Genomic DNA, 20,117 nt, shown 5'->3' on the forward strand with positions numbered 1-20,117 from the left:
TATGATATGCAAAAGAGCATTCAAATGAGTAATTCATGCTAAAATACTTATTCACATGATATTCACTAAAGTCTTATGTCTGGAGATATTGGGCTACTGCCCAAAAATAGGTTGATTTACCACGTGTCTAATACGGGTTCTGCGACGATGACAGGACCTTACACAACTTCAGTCGACGGCAGAGAAAGGACATGTGAGGCTGGCTTCAGATAGAACACAGAACTTTAGTGAACTAACAAAATGTAGTGCATCTGGGCGTTATAATTTAACCACAATCAAAATGTGGTACTGGTTAACGCTAGTATGTATGTATGTATGTATGTATGTATGTATGTATAGTGCAGAATAAATGAGTTCTTCAGTATTAGTTGATACCTTTTTTATTGGACTAACAATTTATGTCATAGGACAAGCTTTCGAGAGTTCTCCTCTCTTCTTCAGGTCAAGCAATACTGATATACAAAGGATTCAATGGCTAATACAGTGTTGAGAGAGGGAAAAAAACAACAGATATTTACTGTAGATAAGGTAGGGTGTTAAGTGTCCAGAAATATAGTGTATATGATTCAGTGCAACAAATGTGACCAAGGCTGCTACATTGGGGAAACCAGCCAAAAACTACAAGGAAGAATGAATATGCACAGACACTCTATACTCCATCACGAAGAAGGAAGATACTCCTCACCTGTGGGACATCATTTCTCACAGCCAGATCATTCCATTAATGATTTAAAAATCAAAATCCTCAATGGAATGTTTAAAAGCACCCAAGAACGGAAAACATTTGAACTCAGAATGATAAGACTCTTTGACACCAAAACCAAAGGACTTAATGCGGACATGGGTTTTCTCACACCCTATCAAAATTGTTTGTAATTATCCTGCTTGCCTCTATTCTTACCACACTTTCTCTCCCCCCCCAGCATCCCTTCCCCTCCCCACCTTTCTTTGACACTGTCCCCTGGCTTCAAACACTTAACACGCTACCTTATCTCTAGTAAATATCTGTTGTTTTTTTCCCTCTCTCTACACTGTATTAGCCATTGAATCCTTTGTATATCAGTATTGCTTGACCTGAAGAAGAGAGGAGAACTCTCGAAAGCTTGTCCTATGACATAAATTGTTAGTCCAATAAAAAAGGTATCACCTAATACTGAAGAACTCATTTATTCTGCACTATCGCAACTGGACTAACACGGCTATTTTCTGCTTTATTTATGTATGTATATATATATATAGAAAACATTTATTATAGGGTGACATCGTCACCAGTAAATGTTTTCCAGGTGTTTTGCAGTCAGTTTCATAGTCTGCAAATTCACTTTCAATGTTATATTTATAGTTTCTTAATTTGTCTAATAAGACAAGTGTCTTTTAGGGACAGTCAGCAGCTACATTAACTAATCAAACATTGAATCTGGAACAGTTATTGATTGTAGTGGTGGTGCATGTGCCACTTCTGTCTTTTCTGAGTCTGAAATAGTGTTGAGCAGCTTCTAAAAGCTGATCCATTCTTGGGCACTATTAAAAATACTCTAACTATTCCCTCACGGGCCCTTACCTGCACATTTCTTTCCATCCTTAAAGCAGCAGTCCTAACTGCCGTTTTTTTTTCTATTTTGTTTTCCCGCCATTTAATATGCGCACCAATACAATCCACACAATGATAAGCAATTAGTAAAATTGCTGATCAATCGGCAAAGATTCAGCTCAGGGGTTCCCTAAATGACTCTCACTGCAGCAGAAGAGGACCAAAGATGCAAAGTTCTGTGGGGAAGATCATGTGACCAAGCAGTCACTAGATACAATTGGTGCACTGTTAGAGATAGGGCAGGGCTCAAAAAGTTTCAGAAGAGGAAGGGGATATGACTTTTTAAATGGTTGCTATAGAATCCAAAATGCGTGTTACATTATAATACATTAAAAATGTAATTTACAGTTGTTTAAAACAAAAATGCTACAAGTATTCTCATAGTACAGAGCTGATTTATTTAATAAAAAATAAATAAAATACAAAAACCCTTTATGTAAGATGTTGCTTGGACTGCAGCTTTAAATAAAACCTAAACGCACGTTCTGAATGAAGCATTTCGATTGCGTTCAACTGCCCCACAACCACTGATGCACGTACTGTACCAACCATTATGGTCTCTACGTTTCCTTCCAAGTCACTTAGATTGTAAGCTCTACAGGGCAGGGGATTCCTTTCTTTTTGTCTGATGTTGTTTGTTGCCCTGGTATTATAATTCCCTGTATGGTGTTGCTAGTCTTTGTAAAATACTGTATACACTGTAGGTGCTACATAAATAAAGATATACATGCAGTCACAGGAGAACTGGGGGTGGAGGGGAAGCAGGGCAGCTGCCATATGCACATCATGACAGGGGGCACAGGAATTCTACCCCCCCCAAAAAAATACACCGCCTCTCAATGAAGTGTGGGGGATAGGGAGGCAGAGATGCGCAAGCTTTGTACATCACTTCACGTTGCTGTGCACTGCTTGTGAGGTGGAGTTTGTTTATGCTCCCTTCAGTTTAGAACTGTGTTATAGCACAGACAGTTCCATCAGGTGATGAAAAGTCCATATGGCACCTGAAACTTTGTTTCTCCTGTCCTTGACTGTTACAATAAATGAAGAATTGCATTGTGAACTTGAGACCTGCATTTTGAGGAATTTGTTCCTCAAACAGGCAGTCCTCGGTTATCCGACACAATGCGTTACTCAAAATGGCGTTGGATAGCGAAATGTTGTAAAGCGAAACACGTTTTCCCATAGGAACACTGTTTAAATGAAAGGTTCTGTTCCTGAAGGCAATTTTAATGCTAAAATACACAAAATATTTTACGCAGACAATAAGATATGCAGCACACACAAATTATATAGTGCATATACTGTATTATATATATATAATATTACATAATATAAAAATATAATATATTATATAGTATAATATATATATTATATACACAAACAACTTTGCAAAGCTTCGCAAGAGCGTTGGATAAGCCGTTTTGGCGTTGTAAAAATGAACATAGGTATGCATTGCATAGCGTTGGATAAGCCATTCGTTGTAAAACGAAGCGTTGTAAAACGAGCACTGCCTGTACTCTGTATCGCAGATACATTTTAAAGTAGAAGCACATTTTGCACCAACTGTATAAAATAAAGCAATCCATCTGTGCAATGAATTCGCCCTCCTGTTATCAAAACATCACAGTCTTTGTGCAATTTGGAAACATTAGACAGCAGGCTTTACAATTGTTTCATGCATAGCAGGAGTCGGATAACATATGTGCATCTTTACAATCGTTAAAACCATTTAGATGAAGGTACCATATTAGGGTAGATAATTTTTATTTCATATAGTGCTTTTATCTGAAATGGGACTCAAAGCGCTTCACAATTACACTAATGCGTGGTACGCAGCACATAGGAATTTTTACAGATACAGTCCCTGCCCTATAGCGCTTACAATCTATCCTTTTCGTGCCTGAGGCACAGGGAGAAAGTGACTTCCAAGGTCACAAGGAGTCGACGCCAAGATTTGAACCAGGCTCCCCCGCAAACAAACTCTGTGTTATCAGAGTCAGCGCATTCACTCACTGAACCACTTCTTCAGATACCAGGCATTATCCATTGTAATACACCTTACTGATCAACCAAGTTTTAATATATATCTTAATGCACCTTTATCAAGATGAGGGGAAAAGCAATAAAACAAAAGCGTGATATCACCAATTCCAAAAGTATCTTCAATATTAGTGTCTATACTTCAAAAGTGAGTGCATGTACATAAAATGAATGAGACAGATGTGTCTATTGGCGATCTGTGATGTAACAGATCTGCATCATGGCAACAGGCTGGTTCTATATTTGTTTTGAATTTGCTTTTTTGATCTTCTGAAAAAATCATTATTTTTAGTTGGCATCAGCAGCATGTTAAATAACGTAGTAAAAAGTTCTTCATTGCAACATTGCTTACAGTTTGACACGGAGTCAACAGTGTACAGTATATGTTGTATGTGCTGTATGTACACATGCAGACAAATACTAAAGCAAGAGCATTTGAAAAACAAAACATGCATCGGGAAGTAATAAACCGAGGAGGCAATGAGTAAAGTGTAAACATGTCATTCAGAAACTGAAGGAATATCTAAAAGGGAAAGGTGTAATGAAAACCAAGTGAGAAAATTAATAAATAATACGCTAGAGACCTACATCTAGATAAGTCCATAAAGAATTACAATTATACGATACATACAGACATACTGTAGAGACAATGAAACAGAATATACAGTACTGTAGAGCGGTGTGTAAGTATAATAGACAAACTGTTGTAATCTCTGTTCCTGGTCTATACTCCATAACACAGGGGTAGCCTCACTTATAATCTAGCTATCTGGCTTCCATCTCATGTAACTCCTTTTACTGGTGACCGTGTTGTCAATGGCCTATTTTCTCCATTCTTCTGTAGTGCATGTGCAAGCATTTTCACTTCGCTGATTTCCTTTCAGCCTCTGTAAGAGCTCTAGAAGAAAATGTAAGAATCTTGTAATGTAAGCAGCCCTGCCATCATTTCAACAAAAATGGTCCCAAGCTCATGATCTGCATTAATAGTCTCAACAGTAGGTGTAACAGGCTTGAAAATGTAAGGGCTGGGCTGCTGCCCATCAGTCCATCCACAGTTATGCGTCACTTCACATTACATGAAGCTCATTGTGAAGGAAGTTTATGCAATAGATAAAATGGCTCGTCTAAGATTCTAAACCTGCCAGGGCAGACAGAATACATACATGCACAGCGCTTTTTAACCCGTTTGACTTGAATCTGGTCATAATTATGCCATTTTCATTGTTATACTTTAAATAAACATTTCTACTTTCAATATCTTTTTGCAAGATGACAGAGACTAAGGCTGCACTTATAGTGCCGGAGACAGTGCGTCGAAAAACAAATGCATAGAGCAGAAGCGATCGCTGGAAGTCATCTCAATTTGATTTTTCCAGCGACCGCAGCCTGACGTCACCGTCGCATCGCCGGCACTATAAGCGTAGCCGAAGACTTAGCTTATAAGAGTCCAGGATAACATGCAATTCAGTAACTACAGCCATTATTTCATATTTCTAAACCAAAAAATCATGATCAGAACACACTGTTTTATTTGCCACATGTGAGACTGTGTCCACAGTGCGCTCTGGCAAAAGAACTTCACACAAATATTGCCTCATCAAATCAATTATATTGATTACACTTAACTCATTAGCCAATCTGGTGAAGTTTAATAAAAGTTTCAGAATTTCATAGCAATATTTTATCGTACCTGCTGTGAGGTGATTGAACATGTAGCTAATCATTTGTATTACATCTGTAATTTTCTAATTTTACTGCTCTCGGGCTTAGCCCCAGGCTAAAGAAACACTGCGCTGTCCCCGGACCGGCTCGACGGCATGCCTCTGATGCGCATGTTTCACGTGTTTACATATGGTTTGTCAAGGGACACGCTAACCGTGTGCGTCGGGTGCATGCGCTGACGTCACCCGTCAGTGCCGAGCCATTCAGGGGACAGGGCCTTAGCCTAGGACTCAGCTGGCTACCTTCTACAAAGCAGCTGAGATGCAGATGGCCGGCAGTCCTCCACAGGTGCACTCTCCTTTAGCCTAGGGATCTCTACTCCCCATTCCCAACTGATTAAGCCATTTCCACCCCCTCACCCCATGCTGGACATGATACAGCAATCCTTGCGGTTACTCAGGTCATGTGTTTTCCACAGTGATTTGGGGCTCTTATGTATGGGAACCCCAGAAGGAGGAGAGGGTAGTGAGCCAGGACACACAGATTTGCCTTATCTGACCAAGACACTGAACCTTTGAGGCTGTGCTTCCTGGGCCTCACCCCTACCTCAAGTGGTCTACACCTTGTTTAATGTGGAGCACCTTTATCCACTTCAGGGGTGTGGTGTGGGATCCCATTACGTACACTGTTGCAAAAAATACTAACTGATACACTGTCCAAAAGCACTGAGCTATTAAGATCACTTCAACATATCTTTACATATTAATTGATTAGCCATCTTCTGGACGGACCATCCTATAAGATCTCCTACCTATCCGATAAACCGCTATTATTCAATACGGTTTTAGATTTCACATGGTTATGTACATGTGATTTATGTCGTTATTTTATTAATTACTTTAATAAAGGTTCATTTTTATACACACTTAATTTTACCACACAGTTTCACAGTTTTCTTTTTCCTTCTTTGTGCTCACACCATATGTCACCTCCATTGCTTCCACCATATTAGTTGTCTCGTCCCATGGGTCATTAGCATCCACTTTTGCTATATTTCTAGTATTTATAGTGGCCTTTACCGTTGGAGGTTGTGCACTGAATAAGGGACCTTTTCTTCTGAATCACCCATATTTTTGCTTTCCAACAAACTGCACCAGATATAAGAAAAAATGTCCACATTTGAAGCAACTGTGCTACACAAAATGGTGCAGCGTGTCAAAATACACACTGTCCATAATTAGGGATTCCAGGTTTTAACAGAACCACCCCCTCCCCCCGAAAAAACAGCACCGACAAATCATTGGGTTTTTTCAGTTTAAATCGATAAAGATCGAAAAAGGAATAAACTGAATTTAGTGACCAATGATTCTCATTGGGGAGCATCCACACACGATGCTCTTCCCACGTCGTATATATATATGATAGCACGGGAACGCAAGTGGCAGGAGCACTATGTACTGAATGAGAAGAGGTGGCATCTATTGGTGTGTGTGGTAAGAAATCAAAAAGTTCAACCAAATTATACAGTTTTGCTAGTTTTCATTGTTATATATTATTAAAATGCTGAAAAAACATTTTTTTGCACATGGAAAAATATTAAAATATAAATAAAATAAACACGGATTTTAAAAATAACAAAAATAAAAACGGAATCCCTATTTATAATTGTCTTGGCACAGAGACCCAATTGAAATCATTTGGGTTCAAGCAAGCACAGCTTTTATTATCATACTGTAACAAACCAAGTAAAATTGCCTGAACCTGATTAAGGTTACATGGATTACTTTGTAAACAAGTTCTATTCAGCTCTGCAGCTGGTCAAAAAAGATCAGTTTTTATGAAACAGCCATCTTTTTCAAAGGGGTATTCTAAAGCCCCTGCCCCAGAACTGATATTGAGTAGCATCTAACATCCAGTCATCTACCCAGTCCACACCCCACCAACAGTAGCAGAATGATAAGATGTACCTGTTATTATACCTTTCACAACATCATCATATCTATCAATATCTATTTATAGACAATAGACAGCATCCTGAAGACAGGAGAAATACATGCAGACATTTGGAGAGGACTCCGAACATTCCATGAAAAACTCCTGAAGGGTCTTATTAGCAATAAGCAAAAGAAACTGCACAGACTGCGGCTAAGAAGGAGATACTCTTCAGCAGCCAGCACAACCACAAATAATACAAACATTGACAGTCACCAACAGCAGGACTGCACTGTTAATATCTCAGACTATACACCAAATCAAGCAGAGTCCTCTGTATTTTCAAAGGATCTAACATTCTCCCCTACCAAGCCTATGGACAAGATTGAGCTGTGCAGTGACGTGGAAGAGTTCTTCAGAAGACTACGTCTTTAGGAATTCTTCCATGACAGACACGACCAAGATCGTGCCAACAATGCAGGAGGGCCGCTGCACATGAGCTGGGAGAAACAAAAATACAACTGGATCCCACAAACTGGGCGCAACCCCAAACTGGACTGGTACATCGAAAGCTTTAGACAGAGCCAATACCACTATCCTGGACAAAGTAAGGAAATAAACGTACAATCGGACACTGATCGAGAGGAGAGCCATAGAATCGCTAAAGGCCAACCACAACATAACAATCAAACCTGTGGACAAGGGAGGAGCAGTGGTCATAATGAACACCACAGACTACCTGCGGGAAGCGCACAGACAACTCTCTGATGCAAAGTATTACACCAAACTGCAGGAGGATCCAACAAAAAAAAAAATACATGAGAACTCAACAGGATCATTAAAACACTCCCGATCTACACAAGAGAACAAATTCTGGACCTAATACCAGCTAACCCAAAACCTGGCACATTCTACATGCTCCCTAAAATTCACAAAGAGGGTAACCCTGGGCGCACTATTATCTCTGGATCTGGCACACTGACTGAGAATATTTCTGGCTGGGTGGAAGGCATTCTAAAACCACTTGTCAGGAACACACCCAGCTATATCCAGGACACCACCGACCTGCTTAACAAACTGAATGCCATTGGCCCCCTCCCAACAGGAACACTACTAACAACCATGGATGTAGTCACTTTACAGTAACATCCCCCACAAAGATGGGATTTCAGCCTGCAGATACCTTCTGGGACCGCAAGAGCCACTCACAGAGACAGTGACTAAATGCATCGAATTTATTCAGACCCATAACTACTTCACATTTGGAAATGACACATACCTTCAGACAACCGGGATCGCTTTGGGCATTCGGATGGCGCCGCAGTATGCCAATCTGTTCTGCGCAAAACTGGAAAGTGACTTTTCTTTCCACCTGTCACTTGAAACCCCTGGCATACCTTCGCTACATCGATGACATCCTCCTGATTTGGACCTCTGGTGAACAGAACCTCCTACAGTTCCATGAGAACTTCAATACGTTCCCCCCGACCATCAACCTCAAACTCACCCATTCCCCAGACAAAGTATAAAGAACAACCAACTACAGACTTCTGTATACCGCAAACCTACAGACAGGGCCAGCTATTTGAGGGACAACAGCTTCCACCCGACGCACACTAAGCATGCAACCATCTACAGTCAAGCCATACGATACAACCAGATACGTTCCGAGACAGCAGACAGAGGCCAGCGGATTACAGCCTTGAGATCGGATTTCATAAACCGTAGATATAACCACAGAATTGTAGACCAGCAAATCTACAAAGCCACCAGAATACCAAGAAGTGATCTCCTTGAATACAGACAGAAAGAGACAAGCGACAAGGTACCTTTGGTGGTCACATATAACCCACACCTAGAAGCCCTATGCAAGATCGCTAGGGAACTACAAACCATTCTCCAGGAAGATACAAGACTGCAACAGGTCTTCCCTGCAACACCCTTATCATACAGACAACCTCATAATCTCAAGAAAAAGATGGTGAGGAGTAAAGTATTCAACAGTTCAACTGAATGCGGGACAAGACCATGCCATGACGCAAGATACAAAACCTGTGCAATGCTCCACACAGCGGGCACAATACAAATACCACACTGGAATCTGGAGTACAAAATTAGAGGAAGGTTCACCTGTTCCTCCAGCAATGTCGTGTATCTCATCATGTGCATAAAATGCCCAGGTGGCAGCTACTACATAGGTGAGACGGGACAGGGGCTAAACAAGCCATCACACACGAAACAAGAGACAGTCCTGTAGGCGAACATTTCTCTGACTCTGGCCATAAAATGAACGATCTGTGATCTGAAGGTGGCCATACTCAAAGGTAATCTTTAAAACACCGATAGAGAGACGTTGCATGAATACAAATTTATGCAACTGTTCGGGACACTTGGCGATGGCCTAAACCGAGACCGAAGTTTTATGAGTCACTACTGACGTGAGAGAACTCTCTTCCCATGAGTGCTAAAGGCCATGTCTATACACACAGCTGTCCCTTACACATACAAATACTCTATGTAATTCCATCCTTATGCACTAATAGGGACCACATATTATCTACACACTTTTAGTAATGCTACAGCCTCTTACATTTCCACACCTACCCACACCATTGATATACACTCCCACACTGTGGGCTCTTTACAAATTTACACACACACACACACACACACACACACACACACACACACACCACTTTTAGGTATTAAATAGGGGGTACATGGGAGTTATTGATTAAACTGCGATAGTGCCTTTTGGGGCACTATATCCAGAATGTCCCATTGAAGTCAATGGGATATTGCAGAAATGTCGCACCTAATATGTCACGGGATCTGATGCGTCGGGGACCCTATTGACATAAGAGGTACATCATGGCAAAATGCTTGTTTTCCAGGGGCTGATTGAACTGTCTGCTTCAACAGAACGGTGGCCCAATCAAAATAAAAGTGGAGCCACCAACACTTCCGTTTACATCAGCTGGGGGCGGTCATGTGATTGCTGCTAAAGCGAGCACATGCCTGCAAATGCTGTCGGTTCTGTGCTGTCCATCCTCCAGCACTGAAAAAGTTAATGACTAATCCCCACAGACTTTTATGTTCACCTCGAGTGGAGTGTGAGTGAGGAGAAGGGTGTGAGGGGTTAGAATGGAACTTGTGGGTTCTGTATCTTGGTTTGTTTTATGATTTTGAGGAAGAGATAAAAAAAAATGATGGTGCCATGGTTAGCCCAAACAGACATACCGGGGATAGACGCCGACAATTTTGCACTAATAAACGTGGATGCGTTCTCCTTAGACGGAGCAGACCTGTCGACGACATAGAGACAAAGAGCGTAGAACGCTTTGGGCACTCACAACAGACCCGACGGACCCACAAATCAAGGTGCAGTTGCCCCTCTCCGAAGAAGCAGTTTCAAGTGCCCCTCCCCCCCCCCCTCCAGACCTGTCCAAACACCCAACTGTGTCCCATCCCAGTGCAGTTAGTCATGTTTGTCCTCGTGGTGTGTTATACTCGTAGTTTGTTAAGTCTGTCTGTTGTCTCATCTAAATGTTATGGTTTTGCTGACAAATTTACGTATTCTGTAAGGTATGCTAATAGGTGGTGATATTATGTATGCATTGTAATACTAAATAAAAATGAAAGTTATATATAAAAAAATGATGGTGCCAGAGAGTGCACACACAAACATAGATATATGGAGAGAGATATGCACAGGGAAGCCCATTCATCAATTGCTAGCCTGGGGGAAAAAAACACAAGCTGAATTGTTTTTCCTTGAGGAAACTTGTATGTGATTTATGTAGCAGAGCTGCGTTCTTGCAGAGTAAAGAATACTTTTCTGTGTACATTTTTCTTAACGTGTGGGATAATATAGTTATTGTAAGGATTACTTTATACATTTAGGGTTGTAATTATAGAAAGTCTCATATGCTCCAATATGCGCCTACATTTAGGGGTATACGGTATACACAAGATGTTTAAGGTTTACTTCGGCTCCCAAACCTAAAGATTAATAACAGTCATGAACAAAGACATGAAAAGTGAGATTATTAATGTATCTGCATGCACAACTTTGCATAATATAAATAGTGTTACAGCCCAGCTGTAAATGAAAGCATTTTTTTTATTTAGAAGGAAAACAAATACTAAACAAAATTGCAAGTAATATTACAGAAAGTAAATACTCTTAATATTGGTTATCATGTTTGCAAAAGATGTACTCCTTTCAAATATAGTGCCAGAGATACATCTTTTTCATCTAATGTTACATCAAGGTCCTGTAAAATATCATCACACATCAGCTGTAGTAGTTCTTTTGTCATCTATCTCCTGGAGTGTCCCAGCAGTCTGCAGTATGTGGGAATGACCACAAGAAGTATAAAAAGACCGTTGTATGAGCACATTTATAATATCAAACGGGGTCTAACAACACACAATGTATTGAGTCATTTCCTTCAAGCACATGTACAAAATCCAAAGGGGCTCATCTGCAAGGCCATTGAGGCACCTAAATGACTTTGGCGAGGCGGGAATGCCGTTAACCTGCTTGCAAGAAGGGAGGCCTTTTGGATTTATGAGCTCTGCACACTATCACCGTTAGGGCTCAACGTAGAGTTCGACTTAAAGCCATTTTCGGGAGACACTTAGCAGTCCCCCTTTTTTCCTTCCTCTTCCCAGTCTCTATTCACTAGTTTTATACTGGTGTGATGCTGCTTCGTCCCTAGTGTTTGTCCCCTATGTCTATGCATATATGCCGCCTACACTATTATAAAATTCTCATTTTTGAGATCCTTATTATTTATAAACATTAATGATTTGGATTATGTTTCAAAGATTAACACACTACAGTAACAAGTATGCTGTTAGTGTGTCAACAGGTTCTGCAACAATCTCAAGTTGAGAACAGATTGATTAATGTATTCCTCTGTTATTCTCCTTAGACAATCATCCGTGTCAAAAAATAGACCATTGATTCATAATAAATGTTATAACCTAAGAACCGGTAGCAAATCTACTATGGCAGAATACCAAATATAATATAAATTACTAAAAAGTAAAAATACAAGCACAACTATATATGCTTACACAGCATGTTTTTAAAGAAAATATTACAGCACGCTGCATACATTTTTTTTGTTGACGCTTTGAGTACTATATTGCTGCTGGCAGAAAAGGCAGCACGCGCAATTAGTATTTTATTTTTAGACCCTTTTTAAATTAATTTACATTTAATTTTATTTCAATTATTTCCTTTATTATATATTTTTTATGATTATGTCATTACTATTAGGAGTAATTATTATCATTGGCATTTTATTTTTATTTGCATATAGTTTTTTTGGTCTAATTAGTATGTTCTATGTTTGTTTCATTGTCATAGTGTTATGTGTGAGTGGAAGCCACATGACATTTTAAGACTGTTCAAGAGCCTATAGAATCATTGCGCATGTGTGGATTACATTTTAGGCGAACTGAATTTACTAATACATTTGGGTGAACAAAGGCAGTGCACTGCCTACAAATGGTGGATGAGGCTATTGGTAGCAAAAAAAGCCTTTTATTAAATGAAGGGATCAAACATCACCCCGAAAACGTTCACCTATGCGTTTCGGGCCGTGCGCCCTTTATCAAATACACCTTGATAAAGGGTGCACGGCCCGAAACGCGTAGGTGAGCGTTTTCTGGGTGATCCAGGGGTGATGTTTGATCCCATCATTTAATAAAAGGATTTTTTTGCTACCAATTGCCTCCTCCACCATTTGTAGGCAGTGCACTGCCTTTGTTCACCCATTTTCTACTTTTCCTGTGTGGTGGATTGCACGCTGCTCAGGATACCTGATGGGACTTCTCCTCTGATGGAATTGGAACCAAAAGTGAGTTTTCTCTTACATACTATAATTATGTTATTATGGTTGGGACAATTTCTGTACTGTTCATTGTGCTGGCTAGCACTAGGTACTAGTCCCTTGCCCTATTAGGGTATGTTATTATTGCTCACCATCATATTGGAGTGTTCCCAACAAAAGAATTATTATTCAGTATTGGGACTCATATTCTGATGCACCGGTTACCCACATTTTTTTTTTACTAATACATTTGGGACTATTTAAAGATGGACATTACCCATGAGAACTATTACACCCCCACGAAGAAAGTTTTGACTTTCGAAAAGCGTAGGATGGGTTATCCTACTTTTCCTCTAACAGCCCCCGTTTTGGAAGGGCGCGACTCTGCAGTCAGCCGGCAAGCTTTCAATCTGTCCCAGACCTTATCCAGCGTTCCCGCTGCTCTCTCCCCGAGAGTTGAGATCGAGCAGGTGAGTTGTACACTGCGAGTAGAGGCACGGAGGCTCTTTGGCATGTGTCAGCAGCCACTCTAACCCGGAGGAAAGAGACGGCTAATCCAGCAGCCCTTTGAGAGTGAAAACAGCCGGGGATACGCAGACTGTCTAACGGGGCCATCCATCCTGCAGCAGACGAGCCGCATACGCGAGGGGATGCTCTCTAACACTATTCACTGCCTACTACCACTTCCTATCTAGTAAGTGGGTATTTCATACACAGCAGCAGAGGAATTGTAGGACTCTTTACTCATACAGTTGCCATTGTTCATAATGTCTATTTTAATTTGAAAAAATATATATTTAGTTTAACATCACCTGGTGTGTCTTAAAGCTTCCACGTAGTCTGTTTCTTAATTATTAGTGTGTTTATATGTGGCCAATACTAGTTCAATATTAGTATTAATTCATTTGTGAGTAGTATTGCCCTATGTATGTATTTTTTTGTTTTTCATGCACATGTTGAATTTATATCATCCATACCATCGGATTCTTCAAGGAACCAGTGCCGTACATCACATTTCTGGTTGTATATCTTTATTATTATCAGTATTTCAAGTGCATTCAGGCGCCAAATGTAATTGTTGTTTTCTATGGTTTCTCTCTGACCTGGTGGTCAGTGTATGATGTGGCAGTCGCCCTCTATTCACTTAAGTGTGAATAGTTAGGGATTTTATATGTTTATTTGGTATTCATATTGGTCTTAGTACTACCTTATTTTTCTCTTTCTTTCTTTCTTGCTCTCTTTTACAGAAAGTATTGTGACACAATATTTCTTTTTAATGCCACAAACAACTTACAAATAATGTGACATTTGACCAAACTAAATTGAAAGTTATATTAAAGAATGCTATTTTAAAGTATTGGGTCACCAAATTCTCATTGAGTCATCTCTTCTACTATTGAAAATACTCTTCCCTAGTGTAAATATTTCTCTCTCAGATGCAGTATAGTTGCCGATTGGCAAACTGTTATAACGTTTTATTGTATACTGGTGTTGCCCCACCTTCTCACACATTGGACCACTAAATCTGGCCAGATGTATTATACTTATAAGTTAGTATAGTGCAGTCTATATTTACTAGTAATAATAATATGATGTACTGATCTACAATAAATTATTTAACAATATTATATCAAAAGTGGATATAATTCTGTGTGCAATACCAATAGGGTTTACACACACAATTTAATCATTCAGTCATGGGTTAATATTGAGAACTTGTCATATAGACATGTATACAAACTTTTGTATTTGACCCCCTCTGATTGATAGAAACATAAGCAGCAGTTAATCTGCTCTAGCTGCCAATACTTATTCAATCAAAGAAATTGTATAAACATGCAGCTAGGTGGTGTTTCCCTGTATCCACCTGCCCCTGACGAAGCTCCGCCTGGAGAGAAACTCGTAGGGCGTAGTGACGTCACGTGGTGCCTCTGATCCTCAGACTGCCGATGCCAGTGCTGCACAAACATGAGCTGTGCATGAACACCAATGAAGGAATCCGCAGAGGCTACAAATTAGCTAAGTATATCTACAATATTGTTACACATTAGAGTGCTTGTTGCCAGCTATTGGAGACATTAAGATGCTTTTATATCGCTTTCACTAGTGAGAGGCAGTCCCAAGTAAAACTTGACAGCGATGTTGGAGCTGTGCTGTTTTATAGTAATCAGCGTTCACATGTGAGCTTAGCTGCATAGCAATTTCCTTGCAACAACACCTCTGTGCAAACACCTATCATCAACATAATTACTGTTATTTAACAGAGGGTAAATTTATCCCATACCAATCCTGGTATATGTATGTTGTTTTCTAAAGGCTATGGTTTAATTTGATGTTCTGAAGCGATTTGTTGCCATTTGAACTGTGTATTTTGGCTATGTGATTAGCAGTGACATCTATAGATGCGTTCTATGGTTATAAAACTTCATTACCTATATCTGTAGGAGGGCATAATATCATCAGTATTATGGCACATTAGTGTGCATATCCAACAGCTATGAAGTATTGATAGCCATTGTTATATTTCAAGGTAGCAGTAATCAGAGAATACAACACCACGTGTTAGCTTTTATTATATATTTTATTTTTCACAATATCATCACGGTTTTTTCACTATATATATTTACATAAAAATTAAACAAAATTTGTGTGGTGTGCACCACAAATGTACACTCTGTGAATGACCTTGTGACGAAGTCACAATTTTCATTCAATTGTTAAAACTATTAACGCATGGTACATAGGTATCACCCATTTGCGTCAAAATTATGACTCATTAAAATAAAAAGATAAATTAACTACAATAATTGAGTGAGCGGTGTGCTCTGTCCTCTGTTTTCTTGAAAATACATGCGATAAAGAATCAGTCAAATTGATCGGTACTATCCCAGCTTTACAAATGCCCCCTTTAATCTGGGTACAAAGGCAAAACAAAATTTTCTATGACCTGTTGAAAAGTCAGCTTCCTCACAGGACTCAACAACCCCTTTGGTTTTCATATTTTTCTTACATCACAGATTCACTGCTCACCACAATGTATGACAGCAGGACCAAATACATTATCAACCTGTTGAGGAACTGCAGGCTTTGAAACAGGCTAAACTGTGTGCTTAAGAGGAAAGGATGATTAACTTGTTGCATGCCAATTCCACAGGTCATTGCCTGCACAGCATACAGTGATAAATCAATATATTAACATGCTAAAAAATGCATAATGTATTCAGTTTAAGAACCATGGTCATCACCTATAATAGTGTTATTATGGTGCACAAATGTTCTGGGACGTGATTTTTTTAAAATGTACTTCAGAAGTTTGAACAACCTAATGATCAAGGACAAATACCCACCATCACAGACAGACAATGCTTTAGAATTATTTTCTAATGTCAGGTTAATTTATTGTCTGTACTCGGGCTACTGACAAATGAAGATAAAACTGTCAGCCCAAAACACCCATCATTTTAATCAGGGACTTCTCAGTTTTGCCTTCTGCCATTAGCAATGTGCAATGCATTGTCAGAGGAATTGCAAGTCCTTTGAAACTTTCAACGACATTTTGGATCTGCTGCAAGATTTTCTGCTACACTATTTTCCCAATTTGTTTTCTTTATACGAATTAGCTGAAATCTTAAAAGATGGATCAGGGGAAGGTTTTTTTGCCAATTACAGTATAAGCGATATAGGCTTTAACGTCACGATATTGACAGATAACGGAACTTTGCCCAATAAGATATACAATGGCCATTGCATATAATAAAGTTGAGGATATGCATTAACCTCAGGGAAAATGGAACATGTCAGGTAAATAATATATAAGGGATGTGCACAACTCAAGAACCTGTCATGAAAGTAGTAATCATCAACTCTGCTCTTGTAAGGGCTATTATAGTCTGCTTCCCTTTGACAGTAGCTGTATTATAATTTAAAGAGAATGGAAGAGAGAAAAACATTGAAAAATTATTCATGTAGTCTTTTATTTGTTTTCAAAATATAAATATTTCTTGGTCGGTATTAAAGCAATACTGAGACCAGACTTCTAACAGGACAGATGTTTTCAGTGTGCCCCTGTAAAACCAAGGTGCATCACCTCCAAAACTCCCCTCTCCAAAGGTGTAAATATGAAGGTCACATCCACAGGAGGACCATACAAGTTCATTAAAAATGCATTGACTTTGCTGGGTTGCAGTGCTGTTGGCAAGACCAATAAATCTGGCAAATACAGAAGAGTCTGTACGCGTCGCCAGATCATCATGTATGCACACTTTATATGATAGGAATGTGGCTCTATAGCTTCCCTTTCACTATAAAGCAGCTGATACAGCAGCAAAGATAACATTCGTCATTCTTTTCCTACAGTTCAAATAAATGTCATAATGTCAAATCTCTTTACACATAATAATACTAATGTCACTATTGTATCAGGACTATAACTATTCTTTCGTGCAGGGCAGAGCAAAAGTAATATTTTTGCTAGGCATGGCTGTTTCTAGAACTTGGACTTTAAAAATTGCAAAGAAATTGCTGTATACACTGCACAATCTTATCACAATGTACTGTACTGTAGCATACAAAACCATTCCTGTCAGAAGTAAGAAACCATTCCTGTCAGAAGTAAGAAACCATTCCTGTCAGAAGTAAGCTATTGTGCGGTTACAAAAAATAACCTGAATGATTTTAGGTTTTGTTTGTAGTATGTATACCTTAAAAATGTTAAGAAACAGAAACTCTATAAGCAGCATCTATACAGCAATGCCAAAAAGAATGTACATTCTATAGATATTGGAAGTGTTATATGGTTCAGCCTATATTTGGCAAATTACTGGGCAAAATTAAAATGAATGTATTTATTGCTGACATTACAAAACAAATAATAGGGATATAAGAGTGGCTCAGTGAGTAAAGACACTGGGCAAGTCACTTTATCTCCCTGTGCCTCAGGCACCAAAAATAGATTGTAAGCTCCACGGGACAGGGACCTGTGCCAGACAAAATGTCTCTGGAAAGCACTATGTAATACTACAAGACCATGCTATTATTATTAAAAAGGAAAATCTCCTGGGCGGTTTTGTTTTAAATACCCTGAAAACAGGCAATCTGTATCAAAATCAACCATAGTTTGTATTGCAGATATCTAAATATTAACCTTTGTTGAAAAATGAGATAATTTAAGCATCTGGTACAAGAGAAACACAACTCTATATTTTCAATAATATATTGTGATAAAAAATAAATACTGAGCCCATGGAGCTTGAACAAGTTGTGTGGGAGCGGCTGCAGACCTCTCTCAGCTGATCGTATATATTTTTACACTATGGGAATGTATGATGTCGTACGTACAGCACCCCAAATCAGAAAAAAAAAAAAGAAGAAAGATCCTCCACTCCTGATTGTGCTTATTTGTTGACTTTTGCTCTACAACTTCCATATCTGTAAATGTCTGATGTCCTTGTGTACAGTTATGTTTTAGGAACATACCGGTATTTTGTTTATTTGCTATGCAGTCGTCTTTAAAGCAGCAATACGGCTTTCCCCTTTTTTTTTTTTTAGCATTATAGGTTTGAAGCAGGAGTCTCTGCTGCTGAACAGTGTTAATTTCAGCCCCACAGGACCCCCGCTGCCAAAAATACTTACCTCCATAGGGGGTGCCGGTAGCCAGGGTCACCGACTGCTTTCCCGGGACCCAGGACTAACATTTTTCACTGGGCCTCCCCTGTCAGCGGCCTTGCAATATCGTTTTCAGCCACCTCTATTCCCCCCCAACCCCTCACTCTCTCGCACGTGCCGACTCTCCCCGTCTTTCACTCTTCCAATATCACAGTATGTTTCATAGAGCTTCTATTCACTCACTGATAAGACACAGTTTTGACTTATCCTTTTTCTAGGTTTAATTTCCGTGTAAATGAAATTTCTATACTGTGGCATAAATCATTTTCACCAACCTGCTTCAGCCTTCTGCTGTTTTTCAATTTTGTCCAGTCTTCCTAGCAAGGAGTCAATTTTAGTTTTGATTTGGGTCAGTTCCCTTTTGATTGTTTGCAGCTCATCTGATTTCACTGAAGAGAGAAAAGAATCTTGTTACACAATCATTTAATTTTAACAGATAGATAAATCTCTTATGTTCTATGCTTTTTTTCATGTTGTCAATGTATAATTTATACCTTTTTAATGTTATTTTAAATGCGTTCCACAGTAGGTAATTTTGGACAAACAATTCCCCCAGGGTGTCTGTGTGAAGTTTAGTATAAGAAACAGCATATGTTTTAAGAGATGATGTTTACCCAAACATACTAGGAAACAAAATATTGCAGGTTTTCAAAATAACTATAATGTAGCACCAAATTATATTCCTATATGTCATTTTTTGCAAAAAATCCCAGAAAGTACAAGACATTATATTTCTAATAACCATGTCTAAACTGTAAGAAATGGTGCAGCATACATATTGGCTCATATTTTGTAAGTAGTACCATGCCAGGATATGGCATATAGCATAGCCCTACGTAGTAAATATAGGCATGTGATGGGGCCACAAATATAGGTCAAGCCAGCCTTCTGCCCCTTCACGTAAGCCCAAACCTCTATTTTTCCCTTTACTATACAGTATGAAGTAACATTCTTTCCCTAGCAATATCTTTGGTAGACCCTTTTTAGCCAATTGATTAAATTGTGAGGTAGGGGAAGGGTCTGTCTGCCCTGTGTATTGAGTGGTCCCTTTCCTCCATTTAAAAATGTCCTTGGTGTACAGCTCTTTTTGGACTGCGTTATTCTGTATGGCCATGTGTTATTGTGCTCCCTGCTGTACTACCTCATTTTTACCCTTGGCTTTATTGTCAGGCATCATCAGAAAAATGCTATTTTTGCAACCTCTACAGCAGGGGTGTGCAACATTTTATAGTACGCCCCGCTCATTTGCCATTGCGACGCATCGCCAGAAGCTACCGGAGACAAGCTAAGGGACCTTACAAAGACCTTGTGCGCGCTCCCCAGCATTTAATTTAAATGCTTTGTGGTAGAGCGTGGGGCCTCTGTGAGCGCTTTGCCCTCCC

General features: G+C 39.4%; 1 protein-coding gene across 7 annotated transcripts in view; it reads right to left on the minus strand.

Annotated features, from left to right (window-relative positions):
* The window catches only part of RALYL (RALY RNA binding protein like), a 675,637-nt gene that overhangs the window by 26,120 nt on the left and 629,400 nt on the right, over window positions 1-20,117 (minus strand). For all 7 annotated transcript variants that reach the window (XM_075583013.1, XM_075583014.1, XM_075583012.1 and 4 more), the window contains one exon: window positions 19,011-19,124. In XM_075583013.1, the coding sequence (XP_075439128.1) occupies window positions 19,011-19,124 (114 nt within the window). The remainder of the gene's footprint in view (window positions 1-19,010; window positions 19,125-20,117) is intronic.

Source organism: Ascaphus truei, chromosome 2, assembly GCF_040206685.1.
Source record: "Ascaphus truei isolate aAscTru1 chromosome 2, aAscTru1.hap1, whole genome shotgun sequence".
NCBI classification, from domain to species: Eukaryota; Metazoa; Chordata; class Amphibia; order Anura; family Ascaphidae; genus Ascaphus; species Ascaphus truei.